The sequence below is a fragment of the Dermacentor silvarum genome, chromosome 3 (assembly GCF_013339745.2).
Source record: "Dermacentor silvarum isolate Dsil-2018 chromosome 3, BIME_Dsil_1.4, whole genome shotgun sequence".
Taxonomy (NCBI): Eukaryota; Metazoa; Arthropoda; class Arachnida; order Ixodida; family Ixodidae; genus Dermacentor; species Dermacentor silvarum.
Genome location: NC_051156.1, coordinates 179,224,068 through 179,250,403, shown reverse-complemented (window position 1 = coordinate 179,250,403; position 26,336 = coordinate 179,224,068). Strand labels below are relative to the sequence as shown.

The 26,336-nt window shown below is 45.0% G+C and overlaps 1 protein-coding gene across 1 annotated transcript in view; it reads right to left on the bottom strand.

Annotated features, from left to right (window-relative positions):
- The window catches only part of LOC119446153 (telomerase-binding protein EST1A-like), a 75,682-nt gene extending 49,386 nt beyond the window's left edge, over window positions 1-26,296 (bottom strand). Inside the window, 12 exon segments of the mRNA XM_037710509.2 lie at window positions 1,900-1,997; window positions 3,076-3,376; window positions 4,386-4,531; window positions 7,069-7,130; window positions 9,274-9,465; window positions 10,871-10,981; window positions 14,365-14,443; window positions 14,927-15,189; window positions 15,700-15,889; window positions 18,716-18,835; window positions 21,371-23,300; window positions 26,154-26,296. Coding sequence (XP_037566437.1) covers window positions 1,900-1,997; window positions 3,076-3,376; window positions 4,386-4,531; window positions 7,069-7,130; window positions 9,274-9,465; window positions 10,871-10,981; window positions 14,365-14,443; window positions 14,927-15,189; window positions 15,700-15,889; window positions 18,716-18,835; window positions 21,371-23,300; window positions 26,154-26,256 — 3,595 coding nt within the window. The 5' untranslated portion in view covers window positions 26,257-26,296.
- Between the last annotated feature and the right edge of the window lie 40 nt (window positions 26,297-26,336).

Sequence of the window (26,336 nt, the reverse complement as noted above, 5' to 3'; positions counted from 1 at the left end):
TTTTCATTGTTCCCGTATTGTGCATGCCGTGTCACCACACGCTGCACTGATGGCAATGCCGGCAAAGCGACAGAAGTACGATGCCAAGAACTTGGCAACTAAAGGCGAAATCTTGCAAGCATTTAAGAATGGTGCATCGCGACAAGACGTCATGAAAAGGTACAACGTGAAGATAACCAAATTGAACACGTATGCAAAACGAAAAACAGATCCTGCAAGCCTTTGAAGAGTGAAAAGTTTAATGCTTCCAAGAAAGCGGCTGCGAACCGCAGATCATTCTCAGCTGGAAGAAGCTTTGCTTCGGTGGGTGACTGACTGTGGGTGACTAACTGTCGCAATGCACATATGCCTTCACTTGGATCTCTTGCTTGCATGCTGCTGGTCACTTAGAAGGACTCCGAAAAATTGTCATGTCAGCTGGGATTTGCGCAAGAAGGCAGACACGTCTATAACGCTGTACAACTTCAGCAAATAAAGGTATGCTGCTACAGCTTGATTTAATGCTGCTTTTGTTGTTCATTCGTTAATTGCGCATTCGGATAATTCTTATATTTTTTCCGGTCCCGTGAGATCCGAATTATAATAGGCTTTTACTGTATTTGCCCTTTGGCTTGTCTACTGCCACGTGCTCACTTCTGCGCATGCGCACTTTATATTTGACATTGTCGTATGTGTCATTTTAAGTTACGGCCACCGTGAAAACTGACTGCTCTCTCGTTTCTCATCTCTGATAGCGTCACTGAAAGATGTTACTGTTAGCCCACATGGCTCTTCCATAGGCATGCGATTATACTTTGCTTACAGGCAAGTGCTTGCAAGCCAGCGATACCGCTGTGCATGTGTCTCTTTTTGCGTGCTGCACGAGAGCTGATAGAATCTCTTCCAGCGATGAAATAATCAATTACGGCAGGTTTCTCACGCGCTTTTGTTTTTATGATGCTTGTGCACCACTGAGTTTTAATGCAGGCACTCACACAACATTCTGTGGCTGCACAGGGCTGTCTGCACGGCTGAGCACATACGCAGCCCATACGCCATATCGTGGAAGTAATTTGCGGCGAGTGCAAAGGCAAAGTGCTGGCAGCAGGAAGCGTTTGTATCCTGCTGCCAGCACTCTTCGTTATGCTGGAGTTGAAACAGCGAATGCCGACAGTCATCGAGTGAGGGTGAGGTCTGTTCATGTTTGCTTGTGCGCATGTCACACCATGCTCGTTAATTTAATTTGCAAGCATATGATTACTGCATTTATAAACCTTATTTCCTGTAGCTTCTAATAGTTTGCTATCGCTCTCAATGATTCGCCTTTTGGGTGAAACTCAAGACTTTTTCAATTCCATGGTATTCGTTGTTGGTTTGGATAAGGCTTGGAGGCTGCCGTACCGCCGCCTTTGCTAGAATCGGCCTCTCGACGCGACACTTGACACAAACGAAAAATGAAATGAAATGTTACATAATACAGATCCTAGTTGTGTCAAACCTAATTAAAACAAATGAAAAGGTTGTGTGAACTTTATCACAGTTATAATAAATTCATTGTGCAAGTTTATGCATGTACTGAAATATACACCCATGTATAATACTGCACATATTAAAACTTCTTGTCACTTTAATGCCACTTAAAATTTATTCACCTGTTTCTTTTTTAAAAAATAAGTTACTGCAAATACTTTAAATCTGGAATAAGAAATGTGACCCTAGGGGAATGCATTTCTCCAAAAGAATGTGACCCTCAAACGGTCAAGACCATTTACACCCTTTCCAATGGTTTCCAAATGAAAACGTGGCAGAATTTGAGTGTCCAGAATAACAACCCGACGAAACAACTAAACGAAATATTTTGAGTCCTGCACGGGCCTACCTACATACAAATAAAATGGCCCAAGCCAGATCAATTCTTACCTTCTCCGGGCTCCTTGAAAAACTTGATGTCACCCAGGTTCAACCTTCGCAGGACTGTCAGAAGGTCTGCCAGTGTTGTCCAAACATTCCCTTTCACACTAAGATCATAGAAGGAAAAGAAAAAAAAAAAAACAGCATTCAGTTGCCAGCATACCAGCACTCTGATACCAATAGTTGCAGTAGCTTTCTCTAATCGATAAATATACAGGAGATGAGACACAATTATCAATTTTGAAGGCCAGAATTCAAAGCAGTTGTGAACATCAGAAAACAGTAAGCTCTGACTAGTGAACTTTTATTGATTCATTTGAGCATGCAGTACAGAATGCAGTAAATGCTCAAGATATGTCTAACTTTCTAGAAATCCGAAGGCTAGCACCAGGCTCAAGACGTCAGCCTTGTTGAAGTGCATTACATTTAATGTTCCACTTGAATTCTGGCGTTTTATGTGCCAAAACCACAATTTGGTTATATGAGGCATGCCGTAGTGGGGGACTCCGGATTAGTAGTGGGGGAATCCGGATTTGATCCTGCGACCTCGTGCTTTGCAGCACAACATGTTCCACTTACTGTTCTATCTGAAAACCTTCCTTGCATACTGTGGAACACTATTACGCAGAACACCAACATATTGTGCGTCAGATATTGGTGCTGAATATCTCAAGGGCCACTCAAATGTTTTCTGTAAGTGGACAAGCCTTGGGCACTGACTGGCTTGTAATGCTCATTTATAAGTAATTAACAGCTAATTAGTGCTATATAGCTAGTTATAGACCTTGAGGTAAGCTTACAGAAGTCACGAACAAGCTACATACTGTATTTACACGCACAATGAACACACTCGCATATTAAACCCACCCCCAACTTTGGTCTTCAGAATTAGGATTCCTTCCCCCTCTCTCGTAATAATCACACCCCCAACTGTGGTTCGAGTGCAGTCCTGTTAATGAACAAGCCAAAGTGGTGCCAAATCGTAACTGCCAATGCCAGTTTAAGTGTAGTTAATTTTGGTGCAAGTTGAATAGTGAATCCACATATAGTGAACTACTGATAAATGACCATTTTTCGCAATACTGTCAAGTTCATTATAAACAGGTTTAACTGTACTGAGGTTCGACTATACACGATGACGACCAACATGAACAAAGCCTGCAAGCAGCAGTAAGCGGCACATACCTAGTGTTGTAGTCGCACGGCGTAGGCGGAGGAATCCAGAGCCGTTTCTGGCAGGACATCCAGTCTGTCCACAGCTTCAGAGTGGGCAGGAGCTCGGCCACCTCGTCCGAAAGGGAGACCCGTGAAAAGGAGGAGGACGAGGAGGGTGCACCAGGTGAGGACGAGGATGAGGACGACGGGGAGGACGAGCTCTGCTGCAGCAGCTGTGTGGCACGTTCCAGAACAATGGCCACGTGGGCAAGTGCAACCTGTAGACTCTGCTCCTGGAGCAGTGACCGGCAGTCGGGGTCCATGCTGCGATCTAGACACATGGATGGGAAAGTAAGTTCCGCACATTGGTCCCATTGCATAAGAAGAGACTGTGCAAAATATGGTGAAAGATAATGGCCAAGAACACAATAAGCTCTGCCCAGTGGCAAACGCTGCAAGTTCGTTGCTTCGGGGGCAGATTTAATAATAATTATTCTCCTGATTAACTCTTCACATTTGTTCAATTACTCAAACATGATTTTTTTTTTTTTTTGCTGGTGTCAGGCAGGAGCATGATAGAGGAAAAAATAGAATCATTAAACCATAGCATTACATTACAACAGAGCTGAGGGATGCTCTGGAAATGCTGCTGATTTGTGGATTTGCACTAAGAAATGAGGTCAAGTGCTACACTGTGGCATGACCAACACAACAGCCACGTGTAAAGATTCTATTGGAGCCTCTAGAAATATGTTTTAAAGTGGAAAGAGCCAGCAGCAAACAAAAGCAGGCCCTCTAGTACCACCATTTTTTACAGTATAGTAGTGTTGAACACTGTGGCGCTTAAATTCTTTCTTCTTTATTTTTTCTTTGCTTTTCTTCTTTTATTCCTGGTAACTTAAATATTTTCATTAATATTTACTGCCAGACCAGATGTAATGAGGCATTTCCCAAAGTCCAGTTTACACTATGGTAAAAATCAACATATACAGACACCCCATATTGTACAGCTGTTACAATATGACTGCAAGAAGAAAAAAAAAGAAATAAAGAAACCTGCAGACAAGCTAGGCAACAAGCACACTTCAAAATGTAACACACAAGGCACAGCAGTAGTTCTGCTTTGGAACGTAAGGTGACTAGTAGTCAGCTAGTTACTTTCACTGGCTCATCAAGACAATCAAGTTTTATTGGTATTCAACCGCTGTTTCCAAGGCAAATAACAGCGGCTTTTTCATTAGTGCAAAAGAAAAATTCTCGGTGAACTAAAAAAAACTACAATTTTCAACAACAAGCGCAAGTGCACACACAAAGCCTGAATACTTGGCCACAAAGCTCACCTTTTAGACAGGTGTTTGCAACGGTGAACATGTTGATTGCAAGAAGCTGTAAATGTCGGCTATTGGTGACGGCAGCTGGTGTCCTCTGGAGTAGGCACCGAAACTCCATCAGCATCCGCCGAGCCGTCTCAGAGAATGTTTCCATGCTACATCGAGATACCAAAAGATAGCAGAAAACATGCATCACTGAAACCAAGGTCAACAAATGAGGCAGGAAAAATGTAAGCATATCATTACATGTCAAGCAAAGGACAGTGATACGAAGCAGGTGTGCACGTGAATGTGGGAAAGGATAAAGCGTCATTAATCATTCGTTAAACTGTGTGCAGGTTAAAGTACAGTGAACTCTCGTTAAGACGATCTCGGTTAAGCCGAATTCTCGCATACAACGAACAACATGGTAACGTTTGTTTGGTTTTCCATAGACTCAATGCAAAAAAAAATCCGCTTCAGACGAACTCATCGGTGAAGAGGAACATTCGGAGTGACCGCCACCACTACCAATCCTGGAGGCTAGGGTGCCTCAATGCAGCACGCCTGGGGGGGTGCGCTGCATCCAGGCACCCTACTGGAGGCCTGCAGTGCACATCGCCCATGGACAGAGGTGAGAACAAGGGGAGAAAAAAAAAGAAGTAAATAAAAAAAAATCGGAGGAACTCTCCTGGCCAATGCCATTTCTCAGCGAGAGCTGGGAAATTTTCAAAGCCCACCAAACGAAGAGGCAAAGGTGCAAGAAGATGCCTGACAGCAATGATGCCAAAAATTACCGCCCTGATGCATTCTAATAAACCTGCACTGCTTGCAATACTTTGCAGCCCGTTTTCTCAATTGTGTTTTATTTTTGTTGTTGTTGGTCACCTCGCTCGTGGAATGCATAGCACAACGATGGCTGGACCGATTTTGATCCAGTTTGTTTTGCTGTGATCCATAAACTGTGATGCAAATCAAGACAGTCTTGAAATCTTCAATTATCTTTCCATTATTTAATTATTTCAGAATAACTACATGGCTCTATGCAGTGAAACACAACTCACATGTATGTCATGTTGAGCAAAAGATTATGAGGGCACTAAAAAAAAATCTAACACTGTCTTGATGTAGATTAGACATTTGGGCAAACATACAAAGTAATCCCAGTTCCGTACCATGTTTCGTTACTGTGCCAGGCTTTCCACGAGCAAGGAACTTGTAAACTTTTGTAAATTCTTATAAAACAAAAACTAATGAAGATATCTTAATGAAATTTTATATTTGCCTCTCTATTGCAATGTACAGTGTTGTGTGCCAAATTTCAGCCCTTTCTGCCTAGAAACAAGAAAGTTATTTTTCATCCCCTCCGCCCACCCTTAATACGAAAAACATTAGCTGTTACGAACGCGTTGCCGTGCCGCTGTGGATCATATTAACGAGTGAGCAGCAGCGACGGCGGCGGCAGCCGAGCCAGCGGAGTGACCAGCACAGACAAGCCGGCACAGCGGGATCTAGGCGGGATCCATGGTCGCCAAGCAACCGGCTACATCAAGCGGCTGCACAATTTCTCATTCGTCCCCACCACATCACAGCCTAGCAGAGGCTTTGATCAGTGAGAAAGACGACGAGGGTCGCTGCAGCAACGATGACCGCGGCAGCAGCCACGTCGGCCAAAACGCTCCCTGCACTCGACGTGCTGAGGCATTCAGTTTCTTCTTTCTGACGTGCTGAGGCGTTCAGTTTTCTTCTTGCCTAAATCGTCAAATCATTGACGATTTGACTATCATTGACAATTTGGGCAAGAAGAAAACGGACACGGATAGTAGAAAACCCTGTTGATACGCTTTTCAACGGACCGCAGAAAAAAAAAAAGTTGCAGTTTCGCCCGAAAAGCGAGGCAATGATGCGATAGCAAATTAGTAGACAGCTGTATGAAGTAAGGATAGTAGTTTTATCGGCCGTATATACTTGTAAACATTCGCTTACTAACTAAATTAACAAGCACGGTGTTACGAGTGCGCGCACAGGTAAACACGAACCCATCTCGCTCGATGACTGCGGGAGTTCGCTGAGTAAAGAAGCGCGGCTGTCTCTCGCTTCAACACGAACTAAACGTCGAAAGCATAGCGCATACTAAGTATCCGGCACTAGGCACACTTTGTACTTGACGCACGTCGCAGATCGCTTTCAAGATACAGCCATGTGACACGGCGCCGGCGCGGCCGCGCCGTATCGGAAACGTGCCAGTCGCTTGTTGCAACGCACCGGTCACTTGTTGCAACATACAAGCTGGCTGCACCGCTAAATTTACGTGACTGCCACATTCAAATGCAACGCAAGATGCAGAAAAATTACAGATTGGCGACGTATCAAGGGGAACTTAATACATGGAAGTAAATGTAGGATTTAGGTCGGGACCGTGAAAACGAAACGTAGCAGCCGGGAAAACGCAGCAGCGAGGAACGTATCAACGGTGTTCTACTATTAGGTATTTTTTCTGCTAAAAATAAATTCATTTTTTCTTGATTTTGTGTGTGTTTTGATGATATGAATATTTCACCGACCCCGCGAAATTCGTATCACCGAGGTTCCACAGTAACATGAAATGCCGACGAACAACTTCAGCAGTCTCCCGAGGCACTTTCTTTTTGTTACCACTTAATTAAAAAGATGGCATGCCCAACTTTTTTCACTGTTTGCAGTTTGCACTTACCCGACCTTGGTGAAGAGCTTCCCATGGACGTGCAGGAAACTCAAGACATACCGTTTATTGAGCTGCAAAATCATGAAAGTATAAAAATAAAAATCATACATATGTCACTCTAAACTCATATAAAGTACTGCAAATTTATTCCTTCGAACTTTAAGCAAAATGGAAAATGTAACAACTACCATTACAAGAGGTGGCAAGGAGACTATCTACAAGCTTTGAATTGGGTACACGGAAAATAAATTCAACAATTTCTCCAAAACTACCATCACTACCAAAAAAACACAGCTAAACAAAAATTACCTCACTTGAACAAACTTCTTTCATTCTTCCTTTCTTTTACTAGTTTTCTTCTTGCTTCCTAACTTTTTTAAAAATTTTCCGAGGGTTGTAAGTAAGGGCGTGTATTTTATGTTGGGGTGGCTTACAGCCCAAACATATGACAGTGGTGGCAGAAAAAAAAAAGTATCCAAATGCAGTCACACTTTTGCATCTTCTGTAGCTTTAGTACAGTAAAACCTCATTAACTCGCATTTCACAGGGCCGAAAAAAAAAAAAAAAAACGCCTGAATTATCGAGGGTTTTAAAGAACAACCAATAAATTCACAACCCTTGCTTCTACATTGCCCAAAATCAGTGCAGAAGCGGCAATTCTCGTCATCTCATGACTGATTAGCGCTTGCTGCAGCGAGAGCCTCACAACTTCCTTCACAGTGAGGCCTGTTTCGCCGCGGCACAAGACTTCATCCTAGTAGACTACCACGCACACATCTCGATTATTTTTTTCACCCATGAGCAATAGCGCTGCACCACCACAGTTGCTATCTACACGATCATGCATGGCGACTGCACAGTTCTGAAGTCACGCAGCCAATCTGTGCACTGAATTAAACCAAAACTACGTTTTGCTGCAACCGGTGCGGAAGAAACCACGGTTGTTATCGACCCGATCAGGGATGGCGATTACGCAGGTCTGAAGGTACATACGGCCAACGGGGTGTAATGTGCAGCGGTAAACGCATACAAGCAGAAATGACACGAAGCGTTTGAATTTTCTGCCTTCCAGTATGGTTTCTGCTGATGACTATGGTGATGCAGGCTCCACTGCTTTGTTTCAATTCAATAGGCCGCTAGCACTGCTTTTGCTCTTTTGCATCGCACAAGGTGCTCTGCGCTCTGAGGGTTGTTCGAATTAACCGGTGTGCAGCCAAATATGTCCGAATTAATGAGCTTGATGTCATTAAATTATGCATCTGCCTGCCAGGACCAAATAATAAGTCTAAATTATCAGATTTTCCAAATTAACGAGGTCTTACTGTATCAACATGCCACTATCAACACCATCACCGAGTCTAATGAACTTACTCCTCATACTGTTTGTTTCGACAAGAGAGCCGATTAAAAGGACCCACCCGCACACAGTAGCCAGAGAGGCCAAATTTTCTCGCACTGAAGCCGCCACTGCCGCACCACACGTTCACTGACTCCAGACTTGCGTCCCGCTGCGCAGTTGTTAGTTTCCTTAACATGGAGGATAGCAGCCCAGTTGAACGCTGCTGAGAACGAGCGCCGAAAGTACTTGGCACTCATGACAGGCGCGACGATTCAGCACAACAGCAGAAGTGACAGATGCGCGCGGCCGTCCAAAACAATCGTATCTCAAAGAAAAGTTCTTCCGCCAACTACTAATACCCCCCAAACGACGGCTCTTCCGCCAACTACCGATACCCCCCTAATGGCGGCTCTTCCGCCATCTACCAATACCCCCTAAACGGCGGCTCTTCCATGATCGATGCTCCCACAAGAGCCGTGCGCTCGTGGTGCGCGCAATCAAAATGTATGCAATACAGTAAATTATTACGCTACGCTTCTACCGTAACCATAATAACGTAGGTGCAAAGTTGTCATGGAAAAAAAAGAGACACAAATAAAAAGTAGAGCAACTAAGGAGACACCGCTAGAGAAAGAGAGAGAGCAACAAAAGGGAAGAGAACTTAGGGTTGTGTGAGATTTCGAGTACAAATCGAATATCTTTTACTTTCAATTGAAGTCCTCAACTCTCGCATTTCAATTCCACTGAATACTCGATTACAGTAAGGTACATGGAGCCTGCCTTTCATATGCCAAGGTAGCTGAACTTGACATTTCTCCTGAGCAACCTAAGTGCGCAATTTCACATGGTCAGCTCTATTCCCTCCAACAACTTACATCAATTGTCGAAAGCTGCGCCAGCTGCTCAATCTCGCGTGACGCTTGGTCCCCTTGGCGGCTGCTCCGGTGAGAAGTGGACCCGTCGGGCCGGATCCAGATTTCCAACCGCTCTTCGTCCCATGGACCCTCCAGACTCGGCTGTTGGCTGGCACCCTCTTCTTCAAGCCTCTTACGCTCCAGGTGATCATACTGAAAGGAGACCATGTTTACGGAGTTACATTGAGACCAGAGCCAGTATTTTCCGGTTGATCACTTTTCGGGATATTCTTACTCTTGCGAGATTTTGACGTGACTAGTGCCACACAAGTCTGCATCAACAGGCGACAGTGTTCCCGGCACTGCACTGAGAAAGCGAGCACGCTTGACATTGTGCGAGGAATCATGTCGCTTGTAGACACTGGCTGGCACCGGTAACGACGCAACATCTCGCGAAAGTGAAAGTATTCCCAAATGTGATCACCCTCAAATAGCGCCCCATGATGTGCACATGCAGACACACAAAAAGAAAAGTTTGCACCATGTAGGCCTCAGCGTGCAGTAGTGTGACAAGTGTTCCACCAGGGTTGCCAGGTTTCAAGCTAAAGAAGCCACAAGATCCCACAAAGGTAGCAAAGAACTAGAAAATCTAAGCAGCAAATAAAAAAAAAAAAAAAACAAGACAGTGGCCACTCGGCAACTAAATGATCGTTGCAAGAACCTAAACTTCACGCTACTGAATGCTGGTATGAGTAAAGTCCTTACTTAGTCGACTTATTTTAACAGAGTGAAAAAGAGAATACTGAGTGCGGCAGAGAGCATGATGTAGTCACACCGCAAGACATAAATGTTTATGCAAAAATACAATACTTATCTGAATGTTAAAGTGCTACTGCGAAACCCAATACTCATTTCAAGGGCAGCCAAAGAGTAGCAGAGGAGACAAAACTTGACAACAGTGACAAATAGCGACAGGTGACAAGTGTATAAACTGTAGACAAGAGCAAGAATGAACAGGTGCAAAGTAGTCAAACCTAGCAAACCCGTGTTCTACATTTGGTTCTAGAAAGCACCCTTTTTTGCATTGGTGACAGTGAGGCTAAACTCTAAATCAGGTCTCACTATTCGACAAATTTTCTTAGTGCTTTCTCAATGTTCACTGAAGGAACGCGACTTATAAACAAAACAAAAGAAAAACTGCTACTGAAGATGAAACTTCCTTTACTAAATTGCCCTTGGCACCCAACCTGAGGCACCAATGACATCTTTGTACAACACTGCAGATTTTGCAGCCTTTTTAGATTTTCAATGTTGTTTGCAGAAAAGTTTGACAAATGAAACAGCAAGTTGAATTTTCTTTCATCTTGACACATCATTTAAACAGCACTTTTCTACGGCCATAGATCACAATTACAAGAGCCCATGATCTCGGTAGCAAGTGTGGCTTAATACATGGGTCGATCATGGCCCATGAGGTCAAAGTTGTTCAGACAATCGCTGTAGAACACAGTGGGACCAAACGACATGAGCAACTCGAATTTGCAACCTGCTATTTACAAGCACGCATACGCGTTTCTATACGAGATGCTTCAGCGGCAGAGCATTTCTAATCACATACCTTTTTCCTAGCATCATCGAAGAGCGCCAGAAGGCTTTCCCTCGCTGTCAGGAAAGGATTGCTCGCAGCAAGGCTGCGCATGTAGTAGTAGACTGCGTCGAGCTTCCGCCTCTGATCACGACAACAAAGAAAAAAAGAAAAAAGGTACAGATGCCACACATATAACTTCAACTTTTGACATGCACTAGATGTTTGCTGACGAGAGAAGGGCCTTTTCTGTTAACATATTCGCGGTGTGGCCTTCTAGCTCACAAAGATGCTGCTGTTTCACAAAGCTTCACTACAAGTAACTTCATCTTGAGGATGACAGAGCAAGCAGAAATGTCAAGTACAGTCAAACCCACATATAACGATACCAGTTATAACAATATATCGGTTATAACAATAAGAAGCTGCTGCACTGTCAACTTTTGTATGTTTTCTATGGTGGAATAACCTGCTTACTACAATGCCCTCATGCTGCATTATCGGTTATTACGATAATTCTGGCTACTGGGTGTCCACGTCGAAAGAGAATGTGATGGGAAATCCTTGAAAAGAAAAAAATGTGGTTGATCCCTCTTATATAGGAATCGGTATAGAACACGAAAGTGAAACGTGTCTTCACAGAAGTAGTGTAATGTTTATTGCACATTGATATATAATGTCTATTGGTGTTTTGTGGCTAAAGCGCCCTTAGGCGTTGATGCACCCACGCTGACGCCTGGTGGCACGTCTCCTCCATCACGACTACCAACGTCGATGACCATGAGCAACCGTCGTGCATATGGAAGCTGCACTACGCTGCACACGCTAGCACAACGCGAAAGACGAAGCACGTAACTGACACACTAATACAACGCGCAAGACAAAGCACGTAACTGAATCGTCACCGAGTCAAATCAGCGCGTACAGCGCGTCGTAATTGCAGCCTCCGCGATCAACTTCAGAAACATTTTCAGAGCTAATTGCGGAGGCCACGCTCCGCTGTGCTGAGTACGGTGAACGCCACCTGGCGTTGGTAGTGCTTCTTGATGCCAGCGTCCCTTCGAATGCTGGCATCGAGGCGTCGTAGTGCTGAGACCACCGAAGCGTTCACTGTCGGTGCGCGTTAGTGTCATAATGCAGTACTTCTCTTTTCTGCTCGTAGGCGGCGGCACAAGAAAAAAGAGAAGAAGTTCAAGCTGCTGCACGCCGCCGCACGCTGTTTTCCAGCCTTCTCCACATCGCCAGCCTCGCACGCCTCTCTCCCTTCGCCCTTCCACCCCTCCAAATACGAATGTTGGCTGCGCCCATAGCTCTGCCCTGTGCCACCCTCCGAACCACGAATGGACCGCACCAACTGCATTGATAGCGCTGGGCGTTGCTCCCAGATTGCTTGCTGGCCCCTCAATGTGCGCAGTCTGCCGACGGATTAAGTCGCTCATGCTCATCTTTGTTGGTTGCGTCAAAGTCGTTCCGGGCCATGTGGTTTCTCAGCCTCGTTTGACTCGGCGCCAAAACAAACGGAAGATGGCTTATCTGCCTGCTGACCATCGGCAATGCACGACGTTACCGGTGAAAAGAAAGCGCACTGCTATAGATTTGGAAAAGTGCTTCTAACCGATGAGGCGATCGTTGCTAACGAGCTTGCATCAGATAGCGATGGCGACAATAGCAGCGATGACACAGTAAAGCAGGATGCCTCATCGTTGTCCTTACAGAAGGCCCTGTAGATGATTCAGTCCCCTCCTGTGGCTTCATTTTTTCGAGGGACCTTCGCGGGAGAAGGATGTCGGCAAACTTCGCGTAAAGCAAGCAAAGCTGACGGACATGGTGTTTTCTCATGCAAGCCAGTGAGAAGTATGTGGCGAGATGCTTGTGGCGATCTTGCCCCAGCATTTCTTCTGGATTTCTCAATGCTAAGAGGCTGCCACAGCAACCTGCTCACAATTTTCAAAAGGCCCCTTCTGAGGCCACCAAAGCGATGCCTCGGCAGAGCTTGCATGTCACTAGCCGTCCATGACCCTGCTTTGCAGCTGTTATAGCAGTGCCATTCTTGAACGCCAACAGTCGCGGCTTGTTACACGCTATTGGAGCGCACAGGAAGCACAGTTAAACGAGTCACCACAATCAGCAGCCGGATGGTGGAAGGTGGTGGGGAGAGGCATTGGTCTCCCCACCATTATAGTTTTCTCACAACAGCTCTGCCATTCCCCTATTTTAATTTTTTTTATGGAATCCAGTAATAACAATTATTGGTTATAACAATGAAATTTTCGTGGCACTTGAACATTGTTATAAATGGGTTCGACTGTACAAAAAAAGAAGAAACAGGACAAGTGCTGTCCCAACGCTTCTTTTTTTATAGTTGACATCTATGTTCGCGCTGTGTTCCTCAAGATAAAGTAGCACCAACTCGCCCTACTGTCAGCTGTGTTTCACTAAGTAGATTCAATGTCCATAAGTATGACAGAGGTCAAGTCGGGATGACTCTGCCAAACAAAATAGCTGGCTACCTTTACAACCATCAGGCCCATGCATACAAGGTTGCCTGCCAATTCAACAAACACTACTTCCTGGACGCTTAACGCTGTGCAGCCACACAGGAAATTCTAATGCGCATGACTTGGCAGCAGTACTGGCATTTTATGCCAACAAGCGCCTGTTACAGCTGTTGGTACAACTGCATTCTATCGTGCATGCCCACTCTTGAAGTGGCCTCCAAAGAAGCCAAACTTTTGCTGTAGGGTGTAGAGGCGTCTAATCCACTGTGTTTGTATACCCTTAAAATGTAGGCATCCAAACACCTATTTGGCCCACCTCTCCTCGTTCATTAGCCTTAGACGACTGTCGACTCCCATATGGATATCGCAGAAGTGGCAACTATTGGTAATTATGGACAAATAAATAAGAAAATAAATTGCTTCGAGCCCCGTTACTAGCTGCTTGCCCTATTATTTAACTGATAGCCAGCATGCTGTGCATATTATATTCTATACCCCTAATCCTCGCATTATTCATGGCAGTAGGCACACATGTGACAAACATGCTATTAGAGGTTAATCGAACTAGTTTTCTTACTTTTCACATTCCAAATTCTCACTACATATTTTGCCCTGCATAAGGAATGCACCTCCTAATACATCAATTTTTCAGACAGAAAAAGAGAGAAACAAACGAAAGCTGAAATCACAATGCAAGAAGCAAAAAAAAAAAAAAAAACGTTCAGGTAACCATCAGTAATGTATGTACTGCTGTGAGCTTTGTGTGGCAGATGAGCTCAAATCAAGTGAAGAATCAAATTAACCAAAGTCAAAGTAACAGACGAAGTTCTTCCACATTTTCCTTTTTTGTTTTACATGAGTAGCAAGAGACGACAGCGCACATACTGTTGGTGGACAATTTACAGGTCTGTTGCTAAGATCCCAGTGGCCAGTCAGGCAAACAAAATTTCACTGAACACTTTCTCTTAAAAATGCTACAATATGAAGCGGCGCAGAGACCGCAAAAGATGAAAAGGCATTTGAACTTACCGCATAGAGCGCGAGAATGGCAAGCTGGTTGTATGGACGACCATTCTTTGGTGCTATCTGCTGGGCCTTCAGGTACCAGCTGTGGAGAGAAATGATGGAGGAAGGAAATTGTGTCTCTGTCGTATCGTAGAAATGACTCAACAATGCAGGAAGCATAAATCGCATCACAATTGCCCAGATAAATGCAAGGTTTTGTAAGACTGGGGTTACACCTGTCAACAACATCCCTCTCATGCTGATGTACCATCTCTATCGCTCTCACTTATTGCCATTTCAAGCATAGGGCTACATAAACATGGTTATGACTACCAATAGAAAAATTCTTACAAAATATGTCCAGAGATGTTTTCCACATTGCCACTGCCCTATAGTGCAATCAGGCAGTAAGCTTTCCACTGCACTAAAGAAGATATATGCCATAAAAATTGGTTGTAGGTCCCTTTGAGGACTGAATTTTAACATTTAACAACAAAAAAACAAGAGTTTCACAACTGCAGCAGCACACCATTTGTTGCAGCCGCTTGCTTCACGGAATTACAGTTCATGAAATGGGCTAACTCACCTGCGAGCTTTGCCATAGTTGGTGGTGCCCATGGCCTGCTCTCGGTACCGTGCCAGGTCCCCAAGGCAGATGTAGATCTTCTGCACCGAGATGAGCACCAGCCTGACAGAGTCAGCGATAACCCTTCCTCCGGGGACACCGGCCACTGATGAAGAGGAACCGGCGCTTAGGGAACTACAGAGGTCGGGTTCGAGAAACTGGTTCAAGCTGAAACCGTACGTCTCCTGAAACTTGTCCAGCAGGTTCTCGTAGAAGATCGTGCCCTGGAAAATATGCAGAGAGAGGCTTAGAGAACATGCACCTGCTGGTATGGTATACATATCTGGGCATTAGTGATGCAATGCATTTGGCAGTTTGCCCTGACTCAATGCAATACAATGGAAACTCATTTTAAAGGAGTTGCATCCAGCACAAAAATACCTTTGCTATATCCAATGTTTGTTATAAGCATATATTCATTACGTGCTGATATCGACAAAAAGTATGTTTACTTCAATGGATCTGTTAATTCATTATATGTATCAAACTTTGACTGTATACAGGCATGAGCTTGCAACTTCATAATATCTCATTACCTTCCCATTTAAAGCACCCCTGCAGGCAGTGCACTCCAACCATTTTCACCCACTGATATTAGTTATGCATGCACAAATAAACCAAAAAAATTAGAATGGATTGTTAAGAGCTATTTGCTGTTAAAAGTGCCACCCATTCTACGTTTTCATGCATTCATTACACACATTAAGTCTTCTGCCCTCTGGCTATCTTCTCACCTCATCAACCAGGTTGAGAAGTTGCATTTTGGCTTCCTCTTGAAAGTCAGGGCACTCTTCCATGATGCGACGAAACGTCTCGATACCTTGGTAGAACGCAGCCTTCCAGAGTGCGTTCTCCACATTCCTCTCCGCACAATACCTCGGGTCGGCCAGGATCACATTTTCATACCGCAGCTGGAGCTTCCATCTGAAACCCCCATGAGCGGATTCCACTATTTTCAGCAACACATTGAAGACACACTAAACGGAAGATTAGGTTGAGCTGCATTAGTAAATCATCTTTCTACAATACCGAAAAAAAAAAAAGAGTCATTCTTACTTGGAGGAGAGACTTGGTAAACCAGAAAAGATGCAAAAACAAAAGAATCGTGGTGACACCGCCCTAAAGTTCCTGTACCAGCTAGCCGTGATGACATAAAATTTGATGGCACCTGCTTGGACCTAGTTATTGTTTTTATCGGTAAGGATAGGGTACGTCGTATTCTAAAGGAGTCAAAGGCTGACTTAAGCAAGTCTTGGGAGCCCTTACTGTCCAAAAGGATAAAATACAAAAAGTACTTTGAAATTCGTGATGTCACACTGATGTACCAGCACCGAGACTTTGACACGAAATTAAAAAATACATAGAATTGAACTTTCACAACTTTATCTCTTAATAATCAATCTATAACATAATCAATCTATAACTGCAAGATTAACGAAAATAAAGTTTTGAAAGAATACTTTATCAGTCTACACTGATTTTGAGTTTCCCATTAGTGTACACTTCAATGACCCAATGGACAGATCAGTCTCGCAATACGAAAAGCACATGCATGTCTGCCTTGCACACCACGATGCCTGTATTCCACACTCAGCCTCTTTAATTATCCGTCCCCGGCTGTCCCAGACTACCTGAGGCGGCACTATCAACCAATGAACGTTCCATATGCAATGCCTCAGGCAGTCCTGGACAAATCGAAGTAGCCCACTACTTTCCCACTGTTGTGTCAAGGCAATGGGGCGGTGCCAAGGCAAGTGCTGTTTTGGGTTTTTCCAGCAAATTCCTGAGCAAGGCTACGTGTTCCTTCTATTGCAGAGAACCTTCATTCTCACTTTCTTGCCTCCTGATCTCAAGGACTAAGCCAGTTTGTCACAGCAAAAAGAAAAAGAAAGGAAGAAAAACTGTTTTTTACCGTAGAAGCCCTTCAACATGCTAAGGACTTCTACAACTACAAGCATCATTCACAGCAGCAGTAACATAATGAAATTCGTCAAATACAGCAAGAAAGTAGGCGTGCCTTTTTGTAAAACGAACTTGTTTTTTTAACTCATTCGTTCCAATGACAGCGACTAATTGGAGCCACCTGCCCACCCTCCACTCTCAACATCATTAATATTTCAATATTTAAAGCTGCCACCGATGACTATTGTGTACTGCAGCTACCTTACCATGTAATTGTGTACTTCTGATTTTTCGTAATCACTCTCTCCTGTAACGCCTTGGGGCACTGAAGGTATTGGAATAAAATTAATTAATTAATTAATGAAGTAGAATTCTTAAACTAAAATTCAATTATCGGCTTTAAAGCGCATGTTTATATTAAAAAATGGAAGACACTAGCATCATCTCTCGTCGTGGCTATGTAACTAAACACCAACTCATCACACGTGTGTCATGCAGGAAAGCCAAACGGTGGGATACACGAGAGAGTTGAGCATCCACACAAGCTATTAAAGGGATACGGACACAAAAGTTGGCGGGTGGTCTTTTGCGTCATAACAAAAGTTGAACTGTTGAAAATGACGAATACAACAAGCTGCTTTGAAAAAAAGAACGAGAAACATCTTTTTTTTGTGTGATTTTCTGTTGCACCTTGCCTCCAAGTGGCCGCGGCAGAAGCTGAAATTTGACGTCATAACATCCACCCGCGGCCAAGGTCGGCCACAGCTGTTATAGTGTTTCCAGGGGTGTCGGTCCCTTGCAGCGTTTGTTTAACCGCTTTCGGCGATCTTCGCATGTGGTCCGTCTGAAACACTATCCCCGTCGGCGCTCCACGTAGGTGGTGCGTCTTACATGAGGCTTCCCGTGGTAGTCGCTCGGTATTGACGCGTTCGTCGCGGCGGAAGGAAATGCCCAGACACTGCTGTTATAACAGCATCGTCGGTCGTGACACGCCGTCGCACACGTTTCCCAGAGACGAGAAGGTGCGTAAACTTTCGATACCTGCCTATTAGAGAGCTTTAGCTTGTCCGGTAATCGGGTAAACGCGGGCGTTGGGGCAGAACCGTAAACATGAGCGGCCCGTATGGTGCTGCCACCTGGTGGCGCAAAGCTCAAACAGACAAAAACAGCTAATATTGCAGTAAACAAGTGTATTCTACTTCGCTGCTGGTGTAAATCTTTGGCAGCAACACGATTACGCCACTGCCGAAAATTTGCACCAGGAAATGACCAATAATTCTTGCATAAGTGTCTGGTGCAGAGCGAAATCTTCGCGCTACGGTTCGCGAATACTTGACCGGCACTTCCACGGCTGCCTGCTCTTCTTCGTCGCTTGACGCGAAAGGCTCGTAACCGTAAGTGGTAATATTTCTTGCCAAGTTGGAATGGTCCTCGTCTTCAGACGTGTACTCACCGCTGGTAGACGCACCAGAACTCGAATCCATGCTCACGATGGCGGCGGCGGCGCGCTTCGAATGACCGCGGCCGGCCAGCAGGCTATCCGACAAGGGTGTCGTGACAGCACGCCTTCCAACTTCCGCAGGTCAGGCAGCAAGGCGCGCGCTCACAAAAACGCCAAAAATAAAGCCATCGGCTCAAAAGTGAGCTAAGTGACTACTTCTTTTCGGTGTAATAATCACACACTGAGGTTTCATCTTCAGCTTTTTCGTAAAATTTTCCGATTTTGTGTCCGTATCCCTTTCAGCCCCTAGTGAATTCATGCACAATGCATAAGAAAGACTTCACTTATTTCTTCCTTTCTTGCTGTAGTGCAACGTGTACGATCTGTGTCAAATCAAATGAACTCACCTGCAGTGGCCCATGGCTTTGGTGTCAATGTTCTGGATACCTTTGGAAAGGTAATTCATCAGCTCTCGCTCCAAGAGGACAGCATCATGCAGGTTCTTCTCTACAAGTGGCTTTATCCGGCTGTACATTTGAGGGAGACAGGAGCAAAATTATTTTAAGCGGTGACCAAGAAATGACATCTATCATGCAAGAAAATGACAAGCAGAGAAAATTAAACCTTGATGGCATGTAGTGATTCTCCATGTGCACATAACCAATATCAACAGCTTAAGGATCGTCCCAATGTGAGTCTGCAGGAGTGCACAGGACGCAAAGATATTAGATTACAGGTGCATGCTGGTGCTTAAATCTGCTGTCCTTTATTCGAGTTTCACGCCAAAACAAATGAGTTAGCCTGTCCATGTGACATACCGAATTTAAGAATATTTTCATAGTTCTGGGACATTTTTGCCACATTTCTGCAGAAAAACTTATCACACCTTGCTTTGATGGGCCTGTCACATTTAGAATGAAATAACATTTTTATCTATAAACAATTTTCTGATCCCGAGCAGAGACTGTCAAAATCAATTGATGTCACAAGAGAGCTAGAGCGGGAACTTTAATGTGGCGTAGCTGCCATCCCACTTTCATTTTTATATCCATTCTCGTCTACCAGGCATCCTCTCCCAGCAGGGCTCACTTTTCTGACTGACTTTGACTCAACGTCAAGGAGTACTAATATAAAATTGCCTCTTTTTCTTATTGGGTACCTGCCGACTCTGTATTAATGGCACGAGGCCTCAATTTCTTGAGCTTGCAAGAAATCAGTCAGAGGTAGTGATCACAAGGTAACACAAATTGCTCGCGAACACTCAAAAACTGGTGATGCCCACATCAGTGCAGTGGCTGCAAGCCACACCATGGCCAAAACATCAGCGTGCAGCCTCACATTTGACACGGGATTACCCCGGTGTTCTGCGGTCACTTCTCTGGTAAGGGGCTTTATTCTCTGCAGTTATCGATGGTTCGAAATGCCCTTTTCGAGACCTTCCGCACTGCTCATGGACACACTGCGCCACTGGATGTGAAGGAGGAGAACTATATTTTTATTTTCTAAACCAATTCACTTTTTTCCCTGCCAGGTGGTGATTTTCGAACGCGCTCCGAAGTTTCACGAATGTCAAAGTATAAAACGAAGATAGCCGCCTCAGGGAGGGTTGCGCACGCTTCGAAAGATCGTAGATCTCATGATTCCACTGCGTCTGCAGCTGATTTTATTGATGGATCGAGCAGCAGCGAGTCTGAGGATGCTGCCTTTTTGTCGGACTTTGACTCTGAGAGTCACAACAACGCAGTCCAGCCCGGAACATTGGCGGCCGCTGCCCGACATGCCAAATTGTAGTGCTTGCAGTTAAATTTTTGTAGTGGAAGACCTGTTCAATGAAAAATTTCGATTTTTTCGGAGCTAGTGCCTATTAGATGGCAATACATGTTGTATATCTCATAATGTTTGTTACATTTTTTTTTCTTGGTAGATACAAACGTGTCTTTACAAACTTTGTTCAATTTCATCCCACAATCTTGATTCTAGCAATTTATATCTTTTTTATGACGCAAATCTGGCTAATAAAGCTTTTATGCGTGAAAAGTGCATTCATTCTGCTTTTTTTTATGTATTCCATAAAATATTGAGTGCAGTAGTTCCTTCAGAAAAAAGAAATCTGGCATAACCTACAAGAAGCACCTATTTTTCCCACAGTTGGGAAGGAGTTAAATTTGTGATGATGGAAAATTACAGCTGCTCCATGGACAGCAAGGTAATCTGCTCTATGAGAAGCTCATGACATGTTTCCCTCTTGTGTGCTAAAGCTATTATTTAACTTAAGCTGGTCTCATCAAGTTTGATACTATAAACAACCACAGAGATTGCACAGGTGCTAATGCATTTTTAAAATTTCAAAGCATATAAAAGCTTGCTCATCCCTTCGCAAAGGTTTCCCCTCACACAGACTTAATGTGGTTTAACATACTAAAGCCATATCTGAGCTATAAGAGACACGGCAGTGATGGGCTCCAGATTAAATTTCGCTGCCTGGGTTTCGCTAGCATGCACTTCTAGTAAGTACATGAGCAATGTCTTTACATACTGCCCCCGTTGAAACAAGACTGTTGCTGGCATGCCAGAAGCACTAAGCTACTGTACCTCTGACTCCTATGCTACAACTATGGGTTGCTTATCAGGTGCTCGAAGCGCCTTCAAAGGGTGTTTCTAATGGTACACTCGACTGCCACTATCCAACTAGGTTTGCAAAGATGTGGAGCCCTCTAGAGGTTGGAGCCAGAGAAACGCTGCTCCAGCCGAATGTTCAGCTGCTCCCAGAGCGATCTGAGTAGCCACATGAACAAGATTTTGCTGAAGCTTGTCGGACTTCCAGCTCAAAGGTGAAAGCGCCTCTAAGTGCTCAGAGCCGGAGCCCAGCGCTCTGAATGAATGAGGCGAATGTGCTCCAACCGCTCAATTTCAACCAGCTGAATGTAAGCCACACCACGAGAGCACACTCTAAATGCGCCGCGAGAGTGCTCGAAAGCGACCAGTCAAAAGCGAATATCAGAACAGTTCACAATGTCTTACAAAACTGAATTAAAACACAACTCAAAGGTTTCCACACTTACGTCCGACCAAATGCATCTGGTGCGATGACTTGGTCACCATGGTACACCGGGGATAAACCATGGCCCGGGAGATGGCACGAAAATGGCACACCAGGTACAGCTGGAAAAGCTGGCGACAGCACCGGCGATGACACCATGGGTGGCGACACAACAGGTGGTGCGGATGGTTCATAGTGGTTGGAGAAACCAGGCACTGGTGCCATGGGCATTGCCCGGCTGTAGATGGAATCCACTGGCACGTGAGGCTGAGGTTTTACTGCGATCAGGGGCTTTTCCTGACCTATTCCGCACACAGGGACCGAAGCAGCACTCCTTTCGTCACACTGTCGTTCCGAGGAGCCAGCACTGTTTAGGCTCACGTCGCACGGAAGGCGGATGAGCCCACCTTTAGCTGCCGACGAGACGGTATTCTCAGGGGTTGCCGGCCGATTCCGCTTCTGGAACCGGGGGGGCAGCTGGGACTCGTGTGCCTTGGGCGGAGAGGCCTTTTGGGACGAGGCATCATTCTTGCGATTCTTACGGTGCACTTCCATAAAGGTCGAACGCCAGTTGGATGAGTCACTGGAGTCATTTCTCAGGTTGTCTGCCGTCCGGCTCGGAGTGTGCCTTTGGAGCTCTTCTTCCTCGGCCACGGCTGCACTCCAGTCCTTGATGATGGGGGCCGGAAGGGGGCCATTGCGACTTCGAGTTGGGCCCCTGTCTTTCTCCTCTTCAGAAAATGACTCACGGCGATGTCTGTTGACAAACTTGCGCCCTGTGAAACGGCAGGGTTCAGGGGACGAGCTCTGGTAACTGTCGTTTCTCTCTCGCCTCATGGGTCCACCGTTTCTGGCCACCTGCTCCTGGCTGTAGATCCTTGGGTGCACGGATGACTCCACAATTAGTTCCCCGCTCCAATCTTCTTCTGTTGTTGCATTGCCGTCTGAATGACGACCACTCGAAGACAGCCCATTGACAGTCATGCTTGTAGCCGGCTGCTCTTCCTTCGGCTTGTTTCTCTTCTTCTTAATTTTCTTCTTCATACCCCTGCGGCGCACATCGTGGTCAGTCTCATCGGCATCGTCAGAGCCACTGTGCCTGGGCCCTTCAGAGAAGCTGTTCCTGCGGCAAGGGGATGAGATGCGTCCTGGCCGGCCAGGCGTTCGAGCAGGCTGTACTTGCTGAGGCCTCTCCAGATTTCCTGGGCAGTCTGTGTCCCAGTTTTCTTGACCACGAGTATCGGGGAAAGGGCCACTTCTCCTGCCATTGCCCCTGGTCCGTCGACCAGTTCTCGCAAGCTGCCGGTCAGGCCTGAAATCCACGGCCTTCAAGGCATTCAATGTGCTCGTGTCACCACCGGGACCACAACGCTCACCGATGACAACTTGATGTTTCGCTGCTGGTGGCCCGATCACCTCAAGGGCTTTTCCTGTCTCTTTAGGATGCTCCGTGCAGCTTTCTGTCACTTTTGTCTCTGCTCGATGCTCGTGGTACCCATTCTGCAGTGCCGATTCTGGATGAGGTTGCTGCGCTTTCTTCACACTGCTCTCGGCATTTTTCTCGGTAGCGCTAACAGGCGCGAGCTTTGTGCCTTCTGCAGGAAATGGTTTAGTAGAACATGGCGGCCCCTTGGAGTCTACGACGACTGCCTTGGGTCGCCCTTCAGGTGGGGCAGCCGGCCGCTCTGCAGAAGGTTTGACGGACCGTGGCGTGTAGACGGGCTGGTCAGGACGCTTGGCTCGACTGGCCGTCCACTTCCCATTTACGCCATCTTTCAGAGAAAGGTCCTTCAAGGCTGGCACAGGGTCCTGCCCCTTGGCCTCAGTGGGTGTTCCGGAAGTGTCCCCTCTCACATGGTTTTTCTGGGGTAGGCCCATGCCTGGCCGGTAGAGGGCCATCTCAGGCTTTGACCTCCTGCTTTCCCGTTTGCCATCTTTTTCACAGGGAGCATCTGCACAAGACCATGTGGCGTAATGAGGAACACTATGACTCGCACACCATTTCATACTAGGTAACACTGTCAAAGCTACACATGTAGTGGGTTCACATAAGTCTCACTCCATGCATTTCACAGTGACGCTGTTTCTGATCTGTGTCATTTCAGTAATATTGCCTGCTGTGAATTAAATGGAGCATAGCTTCATACGGGCATTCATTTTAAAATAGCAATGCACATTCTATGTGCTCTCCTTGCAATTATCACCAGATCTTACTCCATATTAAGCTGGTCTTGTGTCATAAATGTAATGTTCACACAGACAATGCATAGTTCAATTATATTAGTATAGGTCAATAAAAAACAAACAAACCAAAACAAAAAAAAAGCAAATGTCAAGCATGCTGCCACAACGATGTTATGTCGAATGAATGCATGCACACTGTAGCCTACAGTATCAAGCAAGGTCGCATCCTGCATAGACGATGCTTCGTGCTTCAAAGAACAATTTTCTCAACTGAATGCATGCCCTTTCTCCCATGGAAGGAGAAGAAACAACTACCAATCAATGCAGACAAAAGAAGACGTATTTTATTGTATGGAACGTGCAATTTTGAGCAATAAACATTTTTTTTTTCGTCTGTGCAACCATTCCTACTACATTCACCCAATAGAGGAACATGTGGTAACAGTCACATCCCTCAAAGAGTCTGATTATCAAATTAACACCTTCAGGCTGTGTACACAGTTATACACACCAAGATAGTGCATCAATAGTAAAAGCACTGATGAAAATAATGATATTTGAAATGTCTTGCAACTATCTTCAAAAACGTATGATTGGTCCTAAGCTTCAAGTATGAATAATATGTGTAAAGTGTTTTGGTTAAACAAAATGGAAGGTAGACAGCTGGGTGTTTGCTCTTGGTGTCAGTATGTCATCATGTAGTATGTTCACTTCTCTCATTATGTGCGTAAATGTTTTAAATAAGGCACATTTACAAGAGGCTGCACAGTTTAATTTTAACTATGCTAGACATTAAATAGTTCGTGTTCTCATATCTGATGTTCCTGTATAGAGCTTTCACATGGAGTCCACAGTCTGGAAACTCACCAAAGCTCCCTGAAGAATTGAAAATTCTTAATCCGTTCTGCAGCTGAAAGTGTTTCATGATTCTCAAGATGCAAGAATGGTGAAATAAGTTTTCAGTGAACAAAACTAATTGGCACCTGAGGAGGTCAAAAACTGTGTATGTACAATGCATTCAAAACTCTTTACCTTCCAAAAGATAACTGCAGAAAGTCAATATCTTCATATGACTCACAATGTGTGATGGTGGATGCTTATTAAAAATGCACTTGCTGTTCAATTATTTACTTTTTATCACTGTACATAGGCGACACGACAATGAGCAGACCCTCACACTTTTCGGCAATTATTGGGCCTGGATTCTGAAACATAGGGCCTGTGGAGTGTTTTGCAACTGGTGTGATTTAAAAGCTCTGCTTCTAGCTAAAATGTCTGCAGTTTACCTTACGTCATGCCCAGACATGCTCAAAGTCAATATTCACGCGTTTAGTTGTGAGCAATCATGAACAGTGCAGAAAGGCCTGCCAATTTTAGACAAGCAAGTTCAGTCTCAATGTGTTGAAGGTAAGAATTATGGTCACAAAGTGAACATTACTTGTAGTCCCTAACGATGTATACACATGGTAACCTCATAGCTGTATGACAAGATCAGTCAAGCACCGTTCCTATAGCCCACAAAAGATAAATCTGATAAAAGCAGTGCAAAAAATAAACACAGACTTCATGCATTAGAAGCTAATGAAAAGGCAGAGGCATTTTTTGTAGCGCTCATGTGGAAGAGTATAGAATTCTTCCAGTAGGAAAGTGCTTTGACATATCTTTACAGAGCTGTCTAGCAATTTCTTCTGTGCTTTTGCAAGTGAATATTTATGATGATCACAGAAGGATACGGATATGAAAAAGAACACCCCAATCCAGTGTCCCTTTTTTTTTTTTTTCGTACGCGAGCAGTTACTAATATACAAAATAAATAGATAACGTTTGTTTTCAAGGATTGATTGCGTGTAGCATGCCAAGATGATCGAAAGCAAACAGTACGCCACCAACAGTTGTAGATATATTGCGTTTTGGAAGACCGAAATAAAGTGCACACCAATGAGGGAGCCGGAAAACAACAATAACTTAACAGTGTTTTGCACTTCTAAAATGGCAGGTCCTGTGTTGTAAACGATGCGAGATGTCATGTGCAAGTACAGCAAGATGATCAATCACCAAAAATTGAGGAGCCGTCTTTGAGAACGCCACCGCAATTTCGCATCTCGACCTCCCCAAAAATTCCGAGCTGGCGTCGGGGAACGCGCGTCACTCGCAGATCGCAGCGCAGGGAAGGCCTCGATGTCTACACAGCACGTGCGCTAGGCTAGGCGTTAGCGCAGAAGGTACGCAAATATTACGCACGGCCAAAAAGTAATCACAACAATGCGCCGAACGATAACGCCAAGATGCGCGATCTCGAATATGGCTGGCTTCATGCCGCGGCAAGTTCAACGCACGAACAAGTCACAGCGCGCAGAGACCCATGATGAAACTCTTTCACCGCACATAACGAGACGCTACGCAAAAATCGTGCACGTGCAAGGGCACATATTAATCGAACCGCTTCGCAAGAAGCATTAACATTGACTTGGACGCCGTAGATGGCGAAACACAGCACAAAACTGTTTACTGCGTATCCAAGACACGCAGTGTTTACCAACAAAAAAAAACGCAGAAAGATGCAGCGCGTTGTTTGCGCCATGAGAGAGAAGCACTATAGCCGCCCTGGACGTTCTCCATACCTGCACGATTATGCTCCATCGCCTGTCGTTTGGAAGCACAGGTTCGCTCAATGTGCGATACCTTTTGTACGTTTCGATGCGTTCTAGACGGTCTGTCCGCCATTTCTCTAGTCAGAGGAGATTTCCGACGCCTGGTGTTCGTTCACCTCCATCCGAGACAACAAAAAATGTCAAAAAAGTTAT